General features: G+C 41.1%; 1 protein-coding gene across 13 annotated transcripts in view; it reads left to right on the top strand.

Annotated features, from left to right (window-relative positions):
• Window positions 1-17,053, top strand: part of RBPMS (RNA binding protein, mRNA processing factor) — a 190,348-nt gene that overhangs the window by 46,524 nt on the left and 126,771 nt on the right. For 2 of the 13 annotated variants that reach the window (XM_063816988.1, XM_016959308.4), the window contains exon 1: window positions 564-5,060. The exons of 7 other annotated variants lie outside the window; for them this stretch is intronic. In XM_063816988.1, the coding sequence (XP_063673058.1) occupies window positions 4,881-5,060 (180 nt within the window). In that variant the 5' untranslated portion in view covers window positions 564-4,880. Of the gene's footprint in view, window positions 1-546; window positions 5,061-17,053 lie in introns of those variants that run through there. 4 more of the 13 variants (XM_063816992.1, XM_063816984.1, XM_063816991.1 and 1 more) reach the window with 4 other exon arrangements.

The following is a 17,053-nucleotide window of genomic DNA, read 5'->3' on the forward strand; positions in this document are numbered from 1 at the left end:
TCTTTCTTTCTTCTTTCTTCTTTCTTTCTTTCTTTCTTCTTTCTTTCTTTCTTTTCTTTCTTTCTTTTCTTTCTTTCTTTTCTTTCTTTCTCTCTCTCTCTTTCTTCTTTTCTTTTTCTCTTTTCTTTCTCTCCTCTTTTTCTCTTCTCTCTTCTCTTCTCTCCTCTCTTCTGTCCTGTCTTCTCTTCTCTTTCTTGAGACGGACTCTCATTCTGTCGCCCAGACTGGAGTACAGTGGTGTGATCTTGGCTCACTGCAACCTCTGTCTCCTAGGTTCAAGTAATTCTCCTGAACCTCTAGAGTAGCTGGGGCTACAGGCGTGCACCACCATGCCCAGCTAATTTTTGTATTTTTAGTGGAGACAAGGTTTCTCCGTGTTGGCTAGGCTGGTCTCGAACTCCAGACCTCAGGTGATCCGGCCCGCCTCGTCCTCCCAAAGTGTTGGGATTACAGGTGTGAGCCACCGCGCCCAGCCCTCTCTTTCAATAATAGTACTTATCAGTATATTTATTCCTGATTATACAAGTCTGCTATGTCAAGTAAGAGTTTAAAACATTATTTGGGCCAGGCATTGTGGCTCACACCTATAATCCCAGTACTTTGGGAGGCCGAGGTGGGAGGATTGCTTGAGCCCAAGAGTTGGAGACCAGTCTGGGCAACATAGGGAGACCCTGTCTTTACAAAAGCATTAAAAAAAAAAAATGTTAGCCAGACATGATGGCATATATCTGAGGTCCCAGCTACTTGGGAAGTTGAGGTGGGAGGATCACTTGAGCCCGAGATCAAGGCTGCAGTGAGCCATGATCACGCCGCTGCACTCCAGCCTGGACAACAGAGACCCTGTCTCAAAAAAGAACCAAAAACAAATTTTAATTTGACATTTCAAAGACTTTTTCTTTTGAACCAACCAATCTCTTACTTATTAACAAAGTTTGAAGTGATCCAGTAGTTGTTTAAATAAACTGACTCTCCCAGCAGAAAGTAACTATTTTCTATCCCATTGTCTGATGAGATGCTCTGAGTCTTTGGTTAGATGGAAGACTGCAGACAAGTTAGCCCTGCATCTCATTTACATAATATTTTTTACTCTTAAGCAAGAAATCTTCACCAGGTCCTCTTGTGATCTGGTGCTGACACAGAACCATGACCATAGCGGTGCCCATGACTTCTTTCTGTGTCCCTTGAGGATGTTGGTGCCAAAGGCTACTTAAATCCTCCTTGGAAGGGAACGATTTCATCCGTCGGGAATTATTGTTTTAATTTGTGTCATTTACCTGTTTTGCCTTCCTATCGCAACTACCTCCATGAAAGTAGTTATATTGAAAAAAGATGCTTATATTAAAATCAGATAGGCTTTATTAATAAAGTGTAGCGTGTAGGCTTCTATGACTAATACATAGTTTAAAGTCAGGGTAATAGCTGGTGCAATGAAACCAAATAAAGTTTCTGGCTCATTCATAACTGTGCAATAGTTTAAATTTATTCTTTGTTATTGTTGACCACCTTGTTCTTGTTAGAACAAGGCAGGGAATAAATAAATAAACAAATAAAAAAAATGATTCCACATTATTTTCTGTTTGCCTAAATTGCAACATAAGGAAGCAACAAAAGAAAGATCCTTTTCGCTTAAACATTCTGTTGACCCAAGAAAAATCACACAGGGTCTGGAAGCAACTTTTATTTGGAGAACTAGACTTGAGTACGTTCAACTGAAAGCCAATGCAAGCTTCTGCTCCTCTAAAATGATGTCTTTTGCCTAAGAATAGACCCCTCTTTCAGTCTAAAAACCAGATAAACTGTCCTACAGTGATCCAAATAGCCAGCGGCCTCACTCCCCCCAAACTTGACTAACAACACAGCAATATAATTCTACCGTTTAAAACTTGGCTGACCCAAACGTGAACTTTCAAAGAAAATAAGAGTCATTACTAAAAGAGATTCCATTTCTTTCTGGGGCCTAAGTTAAGATGACTTTCCAGAACTTTGAGAAAACTTACTCTTTCAATGGCCACTTAATTGTGTAACAAAGTAAACATTCACAAGGGAGGCAAAATATAACATTCCCTATGTTTAGATTTTTCAAATATCTTTTTTTCAGGGGTGCATTTTCTTTGTTGGGTTGTCATATGTAGTTTGGAGTAATTTACCAGGTTCTACCCAAAAGTTGTATCATGATCAAGGATCGCTTGAACCCAGGAGTTTGAGACCAGCTTGGGCACCATGGCAAAACCCTGTCTTTACTAACATTACAAAAAATTAACCAGGTGTGGTGGTGAATGCTTATGGTCCTAGCTACTCTGAAGGCTGAGGTGCGAGGATCTCTTGAGCCAGTGAGGCAGAGGTTGCAGTGAGCTGTGTTCATGGCCATAGCACTTCAGCCTGGGTGGCAGAGCGAGATCTTGTCTTAAAGACAAAAGAAAAAGAGGGTGAATTCTACCTACCTGGCAGGATCATTGGGATAATTGCATGAACATAGGATCTGATTCACCACCTGGTACATAGTAGGAATTCATGATATTGTAGCTGTTCTTATAATTATTAATTTGACCTGGAACTTCCATGTCCTGATTCTTAGATCTTGCATGATTATACACGTGTTATCTAATTGATGAATTTCAAATATGAGCTATTTCAACAATTAAATGGCTGAACAGTCATTAATTTCAGGTGGTCCTAAACCCAAGGCAGTAAATTCTTTGAGGTGGATAAACCTACATTTCATTTGTAGTTTAAAAAGAAAAAGTGAAAAAAGTATTTAAAGTCCTGGGTCATGGAAGGTGGAGCTTGCAGTGAGCCAAGTTTACGCCACTGCACTCCAGCCTGGGTAACAGAGCGAGACTCTGTCTCAAAAAAAATAAAAAATAAATAAATAAATAAAAATAAAGTCCTGGGTCGATAAGTGACTTTATCCTTCTTAGCTATAAAATGAAGGAGCTACACTAGATAGTCTCTAAGCAACCTTCAAACTCTGAAATTCTGTGGTTGATATTAGGCCCAATACTGGGGATCTGTGATTTTTTAATTGCTACAACTTCTAGGAAATGAGGAGTATCAAAGATTGTTATGGGAGAGTGGGGGTAGGGGAGTTACTATCATTGGTCTTTTGTGAACAAGACCAAGAACAAAAGAAATAAGAACAAAAAAGAACAGCAAGCCGGGCACAGTGGCTCACACCTTTAATCCCAGCACTTTGGGAGGCCGAGGCAGGTGGATCACTTGAGGTCAGAAGTTCGAGACCAGCCTGGCCAAAATGGAGAAAACTCGTCTCCACTCAAAATACAAAAATTAGCTAGGCATGGTGGCAGGTGCCTGTAAACCCAGCTACCCAGGAGGCTGAGGCAGGACAGTCACTTGAACCAGGATGGCGGCCACTGCTGGGAGCGGAGATGGCACCGCTGCACTCCAGCCTGGGAGACAGAGCGAGACTCTGCCTCGAAAAAAAAAAAAAAAGCAACAAAAAGAAGTCAGTCCAGATTTGCAGAAATAACAGGAGTTATTCCCATATAACACACACACACACACACATTTAGTTCTCAAGTATAGTTTTCTCTGGCAGCAAGGATTTTAGGGAATTCCGTTTAATCTGCATCTAAGGGTTCTCGTGGGACAGGGAAAGGAAGACATCATTGTCCTCAAGGAATTTGTAATCTGTGATCAGCAGAAAGACATAAAATGGAAGTGTTCTAAGACATATTTCTGAAGGATGAACTTCCAAAGAAGACATCCATCCATCCATCCATCCATCCATCCATCCATCCATCCGATCCAAATGCTTACAGGTTAAGCATCCCTTATCTGAAAATCTGAAATGCTCCAAAACCTGAAACTTTGAGCACTGACATGACGCCTCACATCTCACCCTATGTGTCAGTCAAACACAGTCAAAACTTTGCAGTCAAAACACAGTCAAAACTTGTTTTATGAACACAATTACTTAAAATATTATATAAAATTACCTTCGGGCTACACATATGAGGTATATGTGTAACGTATGTGAATTTCATGTTTAGACTTGGATCCCATGCAAGGTATCTCATTATGTATATGCAAATCTTCCAAAATCTGAAATAAAAACATTTCTGGTCCCAGGCATTTAGATAAGGGATGCTCAACCTACACTACTTGTGGAGGTGCTAAGCTATAACAAATACTCTCTGGAGGCCTCTTGGGATATGTTACCTGTTGATTTGGTTAATTCTCTTTCATAAATCACAGATTGTTGTAATCTCATGGTACCAGTATTTTATGATACATGACATAGGTTCAAAGCCTTTTGCTACAATTTAAGATTCCATTCATATCAGTAATCCTTGTGGGTCAGAGGGTACTGTGTTGGTGATATACACAGACAACTAACTTGTGGAAGCATAGAGAAGAGAGACAGCAGCCAATGGGGATGTATGCACAAGCCTATGTGGGGGTGGATGGGTCAATGGAGTGATGAGTTAGGGAAGACTCTACATCAAGAATACTCTTGAAGAGTCTTCAAAGATAAATCAGTGACTGGAAGGAAAAGAAACAACCTTTGGTTAGATAATTATTATTTTTTAAGAGATAGATTCTTGGCTTTGTCATCCAGCCTAGAGTACAGTGGTGTGATCATAGCTCACTGCAGCCTCCAAACTCCTGGCCTCAGGTGATCCTCCTGATTTGGTCTCCCAAAGTGCTGGGATTACAGTTGTGAGCCACTGTGCCTGGCCTGGTTAGATTATTTAAATTAGGACTATATTGATCTGAAATATAAAGAATTGGGGGAATGTGGGTAAGTACAGGGAGACAACAATTTTTCTGACGCTTTTTAGTCCTTATGTGGAATTCAGTTATTTCCAATAACTAGCTCCTTTTCCTTTTGAAGAAAACAATTGTCTTTTCTCAGAGTAATGACATCAGCCTCCTCCTTTAATCAGGTCTTTTTTTCACTTTCCCCCTTTTTTTCACTTTCCCCAACCTCTAAGCATTTCCTGGTACTAGGAGACTTTTATTGCTCAAGCTGGCCCATTTCACTATGGACAGTTCCAATGGTTGCACACTCCTGGGACATTCCTGTGACTTCATGCTTGGTATGATTTCTACCTTGTTGAATGACTACCATAATTAACCTACTTCTCTAAAAATATTTGAAAGCTGCTGTCTAATTTCTCTTGAGCCTTGCTTTTTTCTCCTTTAGGCTAACCATCTCTACTTCCCTCAACTACTTTCATAGGTCATAGTTTCCAGTTCCTTTACTAGCCTGATTGCTTTTCTCCAAATCTCCAACTTTACCCTGTCAGTCGTCAGTTGGAATCTTGTGCTCTGAGCATAGCTGTTCTATGCAAGAACAGGGGAGGACTATCACTTTCCTGTATCTAACACTAATACCACTTAGGACTGCAATAGTTTTCTCAGCACACGCCACTTTGTTTCCCTGCTTCTCCAAGTCTAGGGTATGCGGTGTGCCTGAGCTTGCTGGTGCCCTTGCATTCTTCCATGCAGTTGTGGTTTGCTTGTGTTTTTGTTTTAAAAAGAATTCGTTGTGTCGAATTTATAAAGGAGTTGGATTTTGTTCTAAAAGAGGTTCTTGCTTAAGGGCACGTAATAAATATTTCCTGACTGTAACTGAATAAATATTGAACCTTTACGTGTTTACACTCCCTTGTCGTGATATATGTAGCTTTTTTTTTTTTTTTTTTTTGAGAGGGAGTCTTGCTCTGTCACCCAGGCTGGAGTGCAGTGGCGCAATCTCGGCTCACTGCAAGCTCTGCCTCCTGGGTTCACGCCATTCTTCTGCCTCAGCCTCCCGAGTAGCTGGGACTATAGGCGCCCGCCACCATGCCCGCTAATTTTTTGTATTTTTAGTAGAGATGGGGTTTCACCGTGTTAGCCAGGATGGTCTTGATCTCCTGACCTCATGATCCGCCTGCCTCGGCCTCCCAAAGTGCTGGGATTACAGGCGTGAGCCACCGCGCCCAGCCGATATATGTAGCATTTTGACCTAGATTTGTTGGGATTATAAGTCAAAATGTTAAAATTGATCTTATCAGAGCCTGCCACTTAGAAAAATAACTTTACTTCAGAAAAATTTTGTATTAAACTCTTCGAAGGCTTTTTTAAAAACAATGTTATTGGCTGGGCGTGGTGGCTCATGCCTGTAATCCCAGCACTTTGGGAGGCTGAGGCGACAGGATCATTTGAGGTTAGGAGTTCCAGACCAGCCTGGCCAGTATGGTAAAACTCCATCTCTACTAAAAATGCAAAAATTAGGCTGGGCTTGGTGGCTCATGCCTGTAATCCCAGCACTTCGGGAGGCCGAGGCAGGTGGATCACCTGAGGTCAGGAGTTTAAAACCAGCCTGGCCAACATGGCAAAACCCTGTCTCTACTAAAAATAAAAAAATTAGCCGGGCATGATATTGCTTGCCTGTAATCCCAGCTACTTTGGAGGCTGAAGCAGGAGAATCACTTGAACTCGGGAGATGGAGGTTGCAGTGAGCCCAGATCACGCCACTGCACTCCAGCCTGGGTGACAGAGCGAGACTCCATCTCAAAAAAAAAAAAAAAGGGTAGCCGAGCGTGGTGGGCACATGCCTGTAATCCCAGCTACTCAGGAGACTGAGACAGGAGAATCACTTGAACCTGGGAGGTGGAGGTTGCAATGGACCAAGATTGTGCTACTGCACTCCAGCCTGGGTGACAGAGTGAGACTCCGTCTCAAAAAAAGAAAAAAAAAAAGTTGTTATTTTTACTTAGGAAATGATTTATCTATTTTGCAAGTTCATCTTAGAGCACAATTATAGCTATTTATTACTTATTATTCATTCCTATCTTCCCCTTTCCTCTGATAAATAACCTGGTAGTTTTTGGTAAAATAAGCTAATCAGCAGGGTTCTCTAAATAATACAGTCTCATGCCTGTAATCCCAACACTTTGGGAGGCCAAGACATGAGGATCACCTATGTAGCCAGGAGTTTGAGACCAGCCCGAGCAACAGAGTGAGCCAATTGCTTGTGTTGGCCTTTTACTTTCCATATTTTAGGATAGTCATAACTTTTATCAGGTACAGAGTATAACCAAGTGGATTTTTCCCTTCTGTCCTCCCTGTACAATGAAGGAGACTGACCGTAAGTGGAACCAGGAAGTGTTGACGTGGTCATTACTGCAAGGAAGGAGGAAAAATAGCAGCCAAAAATGCCATTTACGTGAAACTTGTGACTTGATTGAGGAAACATTTGCTCAAGCAAAAGCTTAACTGACTACCTCTAAACTGAGGAATGTAAGAATTACCATATTTACTTCTGCACTAGAATTAAATTCTTTGTGTGATCACTGTCTTTAGCTCTTATTCTAACACACTGGGGCATAATGAGAGAGGCATTTGAATGCAGATATTATATTATTCTACCTTAATAAATGTTTTTCTTTGTCTTTGCAATAATGATATTATTAGATAGGCTTGATGTCCCATGATTTTTGTCATCAAGTTCGCATCGTATCTATATAGAGAGATAGGAAGATGCGATCTTACTTGTTTTTATTTATTTTTTTTGAAAGAGCCTTGCTCTGCCAGCCCCGGCTGGAGTGCAGTGGTGCAATCTCAGCTCACTGTAACCTCCACCTCCCAGGTTCAAGTTACTCTCATGCCTCAGCCTCCTTAGTAGCTGGGCCTACAGGCGCATGCCACCACACCTGGCTAATTTTTGTATTTTTAGAAATAGAGATGGGGTTTCACCATGCTGTCCAGGCTAGTCTCAAACTCCTGACCTCATGTGATCCACCTGCTTTGGCCTCCCAAAGTACTGGAATTACAAGAAGATGTGACTTATTTTAAATGTTTGTTTGCTGAGGGGGAATATCTGAGTTTACCTTTAAGCGTCAAAAATACTCTGATACTGCAGTACTAGTTGTTCTTTTGTTCTTATTTGAGACTAAATTAACAGCTGTAGTCAGTTACTATGCTCAGGAAATAATGTTTGGAGATAAACTTTGTGTGTGCTCTCCGTACATTTCATAGTATCATTTAAAAGCAAACCTCTTTAATCAAAGTCAAAAGGAAAGGATGTGTTTTCTTTCTTCCATGTTTCTTGGCAGATCTTACAGGTGAGTGGGAAGTCATGAATGGGCAATTTCCAAGAAGTACAAAAGTAATTTTATTCATAAAGCAAAATATTTTCCTTTGATTCACGATTTACAAGGAAACCCATAGCTTAGCACCTACGAGAAACTTTGAATAGGCTGACTTTGCAGTGAGGGTCTCAAAGAAGGAATGCGGTGAGCAAATCTTTTGACATTGTGATGATACATTCTTCTAAAGGTTAGGAGGAAAAACTTCTTTCTTAGAGTTTGGCTCCCCCACACCCCCTCTTGCTTCCCTCTTGCTAATTGCCCGTTTTTTGACTTTTTTTTTCCTTTTGTTTTGTTTTTGTTTTGAGAAAGGGTCTCCCTCTGTCACCCAGGCTGGAATGCAGTGGCACCATCACTGCTCGCTGCAGCCTTGACCTGGCTCAGGCAGTCCTCCTACCTCAGCTTCCTGAGTAGGTATGAATATAGACATGTACCACTTTGCTCAGCTAATTTTTGTATTTTTTGTAGAGACGGGGTTTCACCATGTTGCCCAGGCTGTGCTTATTTTTTATAATTAAAAAAAAATTAAAGCCAGGTGCAGTGGCTTACGCCTGTAATCCCAGCACTTTGGGAGGCTGAGGCGGGATTACTTGAGGCCAGGAGTTCAAGACCAGCCTGAGCAACATAGTGAGACCTCGTCTCTACAATCAGTCAGTCAGTCAGTCAGTCAATGAATCAGTCATTCGATCAATCAACTGCAGTAAAGTACACAAAAGTTTACCATCCTAACCATTTGTTTATTTTATTTTTTGGAGACGGGGTCTCACTCTGTTACTAAGGCGGGTGTCAAACTTGTGGCCTCAAGCAATCCTCCTTCCCAATGTGCTAGGATTACAGGTGTGAGCCACTGTGCCGAGCCCTAGCCTTTTTTAAGTGTACAGTTCAGTAGTGTTGAGTATATTCACGTTGTTGCTCCACAACTTTTACATCTTGCAAAACAGAAACTCTATACCCATTAAACAACAGCTCGCTGTCCCCACATCCACCCCACCTCTAACCCCTTGGCAACCAGCATTCTTACTCCCTTTTTCTATGGATTTGACTAGTTAGATACATCATATAAGTAGAATCATTCAGTATTTGTCTGTTACTGGCTTTAAGTCAGCCTAATGTACTCAGAATTCATCCATGTCATAGCGTGTGCCAGAATTTCCTTCCTTTTAAAGGCTTCCATCGTATTTTTCCATCCTTCTGTCAAATGGATGTTTGGGTTGCTTCCACCACCTGGCTATTGTGAATAATGCTGCAATGAGCATAGGTGTGCAAATGTCTTTTTGAGATACTGCTTTTGTTCTCACTGGGTCTACTACTACTGGGTAATTGTTTTTGATTTTTTGAGGTTCCCCATAGCAGCTTGCATTCCCAACAACAGTGCATAAAGGTTCCAGTTTTTCCCACATCTTTGAGAACACTTATTTTTTTAACTTTTTTTTTTTTTTTAAGAGATAGGTTTTCACTATCTCACCCAGGGTGGGGTGCAGTGCCATGATCATAGCTCACTGCAGCCTCAAACTCTTGGGCTCAAGGGATCCTCCTGCTTCAGCCTCCCAAAGTAGCTGACTGGCTAGGACCACATCACCACCACAGTCCCCCGCCCCGCCCCCCTCCAGCTAGTTTGTTTTTTTGTTTGGCTTTTAATTTTTTTGTAGAGACAGTGTCTTGCTATGATGCCCAGGCTGGTCAAGCAATCTTCCCGCCTCAGCCTTTCACAGTGCTGGAACTACAGGAGTGAGCTACCCTGCCTGGACTATTTTGAGTTTTGATAGTAGCCGTAACTGTCCATTTTTAATATTAACCGTAATGATGAAATAACTTTGAGCACCTGGGGTTGGACAAATGTGAGATTTGTGTGCGATCTGCAAAGGTAGAGTTAAAATTTTTTTCTTTCACTTGCTCCTAAACACTGTTTTGGGGTTTTTAAACTTACAGCGGGTCTGGTGCAGTGTATCATTGTTTCTTCTTGATTTTCAGCACAGTCTGTGTGGGACTGTGTAGGTCGAAAAAGCAGTGGAACATCATGGTAGCTAAAATTGCAGATCTCAAACTTGGCAGAACTATTAGAAAAAAGTAAAGTTCAGTAGAACAGATTGTGAGGAAAGCATTATTCATGTCACAAGAGTTTACAAATAACAGGTGTACAATGCACTGGGATGTTTCTTGCCCATTAATGGAAATGCTCTGGAGACTGTACAGTCAAGAAGATGGATAAGGTGGTAGATCTCTTCCGCTCTCTCCCGTGATTGATTTTTTTTTTCCCTCATACTGCCTAACTTCCTCTGTTACAGACGCTGGGTAGTATCAACATATGTTTCCTTATCCTTCGATCTGAAAAATAAACCCTCCAAAAAATTAAAAAGGGGTAAAGGAATGTTCTGATTTATCTGCCATCAATATTTTTTATTCGTGGATTCTCTTAATACCATATCAGAAATGACTTTATTTTTCTTTTTTTGAGACGGAGTCTCGCTGGAGTTCAGTGGCACAGTCTCGGCTCACTGCAATCTCCGCCTCCTGGATTCAAGCGATTCTCCTGCCTCAGCCTCCCGAGTAGCTGGGATTACAGGCGTGTGCCACCAGGTCCAGCTAATTTTTTTATTTTTAGTAGAGACGGGGTTTCACCATGTTAGCCAGGATGGTCTCGATCTCCTGACCTCGTGATCCGCCCGCCTCAGCCTCCCCAAGTGCTGGGATTACAGGTATGAGCCACCGCACCCGGCCTATTTTTTATTTTGTTGTTTCTTTTTGTATAGTCTTGCTATGTTGTCCAGGCTGGTCTCGAATTCCTGGGCTCAAGCGTGGGAAATGTCTGACCTAAGAGCGCGTGGCTACTGAGTAACAATTCTAAACAGTATTTCCTGGGCCTTTACTGTGCTAGATGTTCCCTCTGGTGATACAGGCAAACTTAAGCCAAAATATGAAATAAAACATTTAGGCTTCTTTACACTCCATTTTCTCCTTCCCTGCCTCTCCAAGTCTCAGTCGCTTTTCACCTTGGCCCTTCGTTTTGTTGCACTCTAGGATCCTGGAGCCTTGCAGGTTTTTCTCAGCTCATTCCCACTGCTTTCACCCTCACCGTGGCAACTCCAGAATGTGGGTTTCTGGCGCTTTATCTTCTGTTTCTGTAAACCTTCGCAGCCAGTCACTGCCTTTTCCATTTTAATTGCATTCTCCCACCCCCGCAGTCTTCCTGGAATGCTTCCTGTTTTGTTCACGGTGGGGCCAGTCCTCCAGGGATCCGCATCTCTTCGTTTGCCTTCGTCTGGCTGAGCCGGCCTGGTGCGCTGAGCTCTAGGTGCAGGCGGAAGCTGGGTCAGGTGTGCGGCCCACGCCGGCCGCCATTGTGGTGGAGGTCCGAGCGAGTCTCCTGGGCCCGAACCGGCTGTTGGAAGTGCGAGGGCACCGAGAGCCACGGTACCTGTGACGGATCTCTTTAACTTCCTCAGATGGGATGGGGGAAAGGTCAGAGGGTGACACTTCGGGTGACCGATGCCTGAACTGGGGCTTCCAGGGGAAGGCTATAGAAAGACTTGGCGATAAGCTCTCCGACCGTGACTCCTACCATTACTTTTATTTACTTATCATAGCTTTTTTAAAAACTTTGAAATTAATAATAATTCCCCTGAAATATCCACCTGTGGCAGTGGAGCAATGAAAGCACGTGCTTCAGTATTCTCGTCCACACAGTTGGCAGTGGCTCCTCCGTACGGAAAGCAGTTGTGATAGAGTCACCTCAAGCCCTGCAGCTTCTCCACAACCCGAATCTGGAATATGCTGCGTGGATATTGCCTTTTTGTAAAATATTGGAATCCTTTGGCCCAAAGTCAATATACTCCTAAACTGTAATACTTAATATTTTTTCTCTGAAGACTATTTTAAATAGTTTTTTAAAATGGTGTCCTGCACTAATGTTTTTGGTAGTTATGGCTAAAAAAAATTAAAAACCTTTAATATGCATGATGTAAAAACAAAAGGCTGCGTAGTGTAGTGGTTAAGAGCCCAGGCTTTGAACTGCTTGAGTTCAAATCAAGCTCTAACACCAGCTGTTTTGATTTTGGACAGGTTCCTTAACCCTTAGTTTCCTTAGCTGCAAAATAGCTCCTATCTTATAGGGTTGTGGTAAGGGGAATTGGGTAGATACAGGTTTACAGTTGCTTATCTGAAATCCTTGGGGTCGGATGTGCTTAAAAATCTTTCAGTTTTTTTTTGTTTTGTTTTTGTTTTTAAGACAAAGTCTCGCTCTGTTGCCCAGGCTGGAGTGCAGTGGTGCAATCTCGGCTCACTGCAACCTCTGCCTCCCAGATTCAAGTGATTCTCCTGCCTCAGCCTCCTGAGTAGCTGGGACTACAGGCGTGCACCACCACCACGTCCAGCGAATTTTTGTATTTTAGTAGAGACAGGATTTCACCGCGTTGGCCGGGATGGTCTCCATCTCTTGACCTTGTGATCTGCCTGCCTCGGCCTCCCAAAATGCTGGGATTACAGGTGTGAGCCACCGCGCCCAGCCTCAGATTTTGTATTGATTTATTAATTCACTGAGACAGAGTCTGTCTCTATTGCCCAGGCTGGAATGCAGTTAGCTCACTGCAATCTCCGCCTCCCAGGTTCAAGCGATTCTCTTGCCTCGGCCTCCTGAGTAGCTGGGACTACAGGGGGGCACCACCATGCCCGGCTAATTTTTGTGTTTTTAGTAGAGCCGGGTTTCACCATATTGGCCAAGCTGGTATTGAACTCCTGGCCTCAAGTGATCCTCCTGCCTTGACCTCCCAAATTGCTGGGATTACAGGTGTGAGCCACCACACCCGGCCTCTTTCAGATTGTAAAAGGTAACATAGTACATAACCCATAGGTAACATAATACAGCGATGTCTAAAGTAGCACATAGTAACTAAGCACATTAATTTTTCTGCAGCGAAACATGAATAATACACTAAGCGGGATAAATTAAAGCTATAAATAGTTTTACATCACTTCAGATCAGGTTTTGCCACCCAGTGAGTTTGCACCGCCCTTCTCCCAGACTCACCACTATAGGCTTTCAGAGCATTTAGATTTTGGAGTTGTGGATTAGAGGTTGTGGAGTCATATGTAAACCATTTGAACAGGGCCTGGCATTTAGTAAGCACCCTGTAAATGTTAGTGCAAAACTGAATTCTTCCTATACTTTATGACTAGATTGTTATTATTTAAAAGAGTAGTTTAAATCATAGTGGTTTAAAGTGGATGTAGTGAAGGCCTACATAAGTATCTGTGTGTATTTTTTGCGTATTATCTCATTTGGGTTTCAGGTCTGTTTTTCCCATGGTAAAAGAACAAGAAAGACAGAACGAAGAAGGCAGAGCAGAAAAGTTCCACGTTCCTCCTCACTCCATCTTGCCTAGCCAGAACAATTGAACAGTTTCAGATATCTATTTCAAAGATTTCAGATAAGTTCTAAAATGTTTTCTTTTGTTGTGACTTCAGCCTTGACTTGCCTCTACTCTTAAGCACACGGTAAGAACCGAAAGCCACCCTGTGCATCTTAAATCTTTTAATCTGCTTTGCTGCCAATGGATTATTTCTAGAACATGATGGTGTAGAAAATTCTTAAATTTTAGGCAACTTAAATGCTTCTAAGATTTTTTTTTTTTTTTCTTACCAAAGAGAGGTGGCTTCTGAGTTGAGGACTGTGGGGTTGATGTTTCATGTGAGTTCATGGCTTATTACATTTGGCCTGAAAGTCTAGTGATCTGGTATATTTTATCCTGTGATCCATTAATATCTGTTGAAAATACACTGTAGCTCTTACAGTGAAAAATAATTAGACCTATTTCATCCTCTCTTTCTACTTAATACACATATTTACCCAGTCTAAGCCTGATCAAAAGGACAATGTGGGAATGCCTGAAAGAATAATGTATGCTTTTCAAAAGATAAGCCAGATACTGGAAGCAGAAACTCTGAAGGACAAAGTTAAAATCTAAAGGTAAATCTTGCTATCCTTGTGTCTGTAAGATACATAGATTGACAAAAGTAACTATAATACAGAGCTATTTAGATAATTCAAAAGAATTACATCTTTAGATTATTTTATTGGCTTATATCTGAAGAACTATAAGTTCCATTTTTATGCATAAATTAGTAGCCTATTAGTTTCTTTTAAAAATTCTCTGTAGATGGAAAGCTTACATTGGAGTTTTCATCTTTTCTTTCTCCTTGCCATTTCTTCATCAGTTATCTTTAGTCTATTACATGTATACACACACATATGTAGATATACACACGGATATATATATATATATATATATATATGTATTTTCCTGAAACAAGGTGTTGCACTGTCGCCTAGGCTGGGGTGCAGTGGTGCAGTCACAGCTCACTGCAGCCTCGACCACCTGGGCTCCAGCGAGCCTATCACCTTAGCCTCCTGAGGAGCGTGTACTACAGACCACCACTCCCGGCTGATTTTTGTATTTTTTGTAGGGATGGGGTTTCACCATGTTGCCTCAGGCTATTCTGGAACTCCTGGACTCAAGTGATCCACCCGCCTCAGCCTCCCAAAGTGCTGGGATTATAGGCATGAGCCTCTGTGCCCAGCCTGTAAATACATTTATGTGAAGACTTTGCTAAAGAAAGAGACAATGAAATCAGTTAAGACACCAATATGGTACATGAAAAACAACTTGGAGCATTAAATCAAAATTGCCAAAGATCACCTTTTTCAAGTGTAAGGCTTGTTTCTTTGTATACACTTATCTCTTTTGCAACTTCATGTTATCCTGATGTCTGGGATATTAACTTTAAAGATGATTTTATCGTTTTATTATGGTAGTTATTCCTTCGTTCACTTTCCCCTTTATCGTGGTTAATCTGCGAAGTAGATTTGGTCATGTAATACACTTTATTTTTAGCAGTCTCACAGTGTCGTAAATCTTGTATTTTATTGCCTTTAATGTAAGAATGAAGGCCAGCAATCAGGGTGAGGCTGTTCTGTTTCAAACTTGACACTCAAAAACTAACTTCTGTGTTTTCTATTTTAAGGCTTACTACAGGTAGACTACTTCAGCCATCAATTAAAATAAGCTTTTCTTAAAAATGAGATGATAATTAGTGACAGCATTAGAATCCCTAATAGTGCATGTATGTGTGTGCATGCACGTGGGTGCAGTATGATAGTGGCTGCAGCAACAGAAAACCAAAGTAATGTGGCTTAACCATAATAGGCATTTATTTCTCTCTCACGTAAAAGCCCAAAAAGTGGTCTATATTTATCAGACTTTTTTGAGACAGGGTCTTGCTCCATTGCCTAGGCTGGAGTGCAGTGGTGTGATCCTAGCTTTCTGTAGTCTCAACCTCCTGGGCTCAAGCGATCTACCCACCTCAGTCTCCCAAGTAGCTGGGACTACAGGCACATGCCACCACACACGGCTTTTTGAGTGTGTGTGTGTGTGTGTGTGTGTGTGTGTGTGTGCACGCGCGCGGTAGGGGGTAGTGGGGTAGAGATGGAGCTTCAGTATTTTGCCCAAGGTGACTTTATATTTTGATTCTCTGCCATCTTCAAGAGGTAGCTGTCATCTTATGATCTAAGGTGGGTGCTCTACTTCCCACAGTCATCTTCTAGGCAACAAGAAAGCAGGAAAAAAGCTCTATTTTATTTTTGATTTTGTTGCATACCAAAGGAATGTTCTCTTTTAAAGGCACCACCTGGAAGTTGCAGGCATCACTTCTGTCCACACCATAGGCCAGAATTTACTAATATGGTTTGAGTATCCACAATAATGCTCCAGAATCTGAAACTTTTTGTCTACTGACATGATGCCCAAAGGGAATGCTCAATGGAAAGTGTAATTGCAAATATCCCCCAATATGGAAAAATTCGAAAACTGAACACTTCTGGGCCCAAGCATTTCAGTTAAAGGGTACTCAACCTGTACAGTATTAACTAGCAAGGGAATTTAGGAAATCATGTGCCCCACAGAAATTTATTACTACATAAAATAGAGAATATATTAGAGGAAGTTAGCGGTTAGAATAGTAAAGTGTGTAATAGTGCAATGTTTTGTGAATTTTGGATACTCATCATTATAAACATCTGACAAAAAGACTGAACTGCATTATAGAGCTGCTGGGTTCTATAAATCACCAGTCTTGAGCATCCCTGCAAAGTATTTCCTTCCAGCCTGTCACCCATGTAGAAAAAGATCTCCTAATTCTTAATTTAGGAAAGACTTTGTAAGGAGACATTATTATATTAAGAAGTGAAACATATGATAAAAAGAAAAATGAATTCCATAACAAAGGGGAGAAAGTAAACGTCTATTCAACTTTCATTGAAATAAATATTTTCAGAACTTTATTGTGTCTATACAAAATTGTATCTGCATCTTTTTTTTTTAACTTAGCAATGAATCTTAGACTTTATATCAGTAATGGAGATCTAACTCATTTTAAAAATGATACATAGTAATTTGGGGAATTTTAAAACAGTGTTAATACATAACTGTCACATATCTCTTTTGTGATTACATTTTTTTGCTAGATGATGGATTATAGATAGCTCTCTGATACAAACAGGAGATTTCTAAAAGCCTCTTAGTCCTCTTACCTCAGCAATCTATAGTCTATCCTTTCAGTGTTCCTAAATTTCCTCTGTGAGAATATATATGCTGTTAAAAGTTAAGGGGACTCTGACACGGAAAGCAAATAAACAAAAATTATTAGATGGTTTACAATTGTAGTGCCCACTGTTTAATTCAGAATGGAACACAGAAAAATAAATTAGGCTTCTTGTTCTAAATGTTTGCCTACTTCTTTTAGAATATTAGAATTTAACTTATTAGCTGTATGTTGGGTAAGCATTGCAAGAGTTAACTTGTATTTGACATTTTTCACATGCCCTTAACATTAAGCATGTGTGAGGTCTTCCTGTGTGCATATTTGGATGTACAGCCTAACTGAGGTGGAAAACACCAAGACGTTTG

This window comes from Pan troglodytes, chromosome 7 (genome assembly GCF_028858775.2).
Source record: "Pan troglodytes isolate AG18354 chromosome 7, NHGRI_mPanTro3-v2.0_pri, whole genome shotgun sequence".
NCBI lineage: Eukaryota > Metazoa > Chordata > Mammalia > Primates > Hominidae > Pan > Pan troglodytes.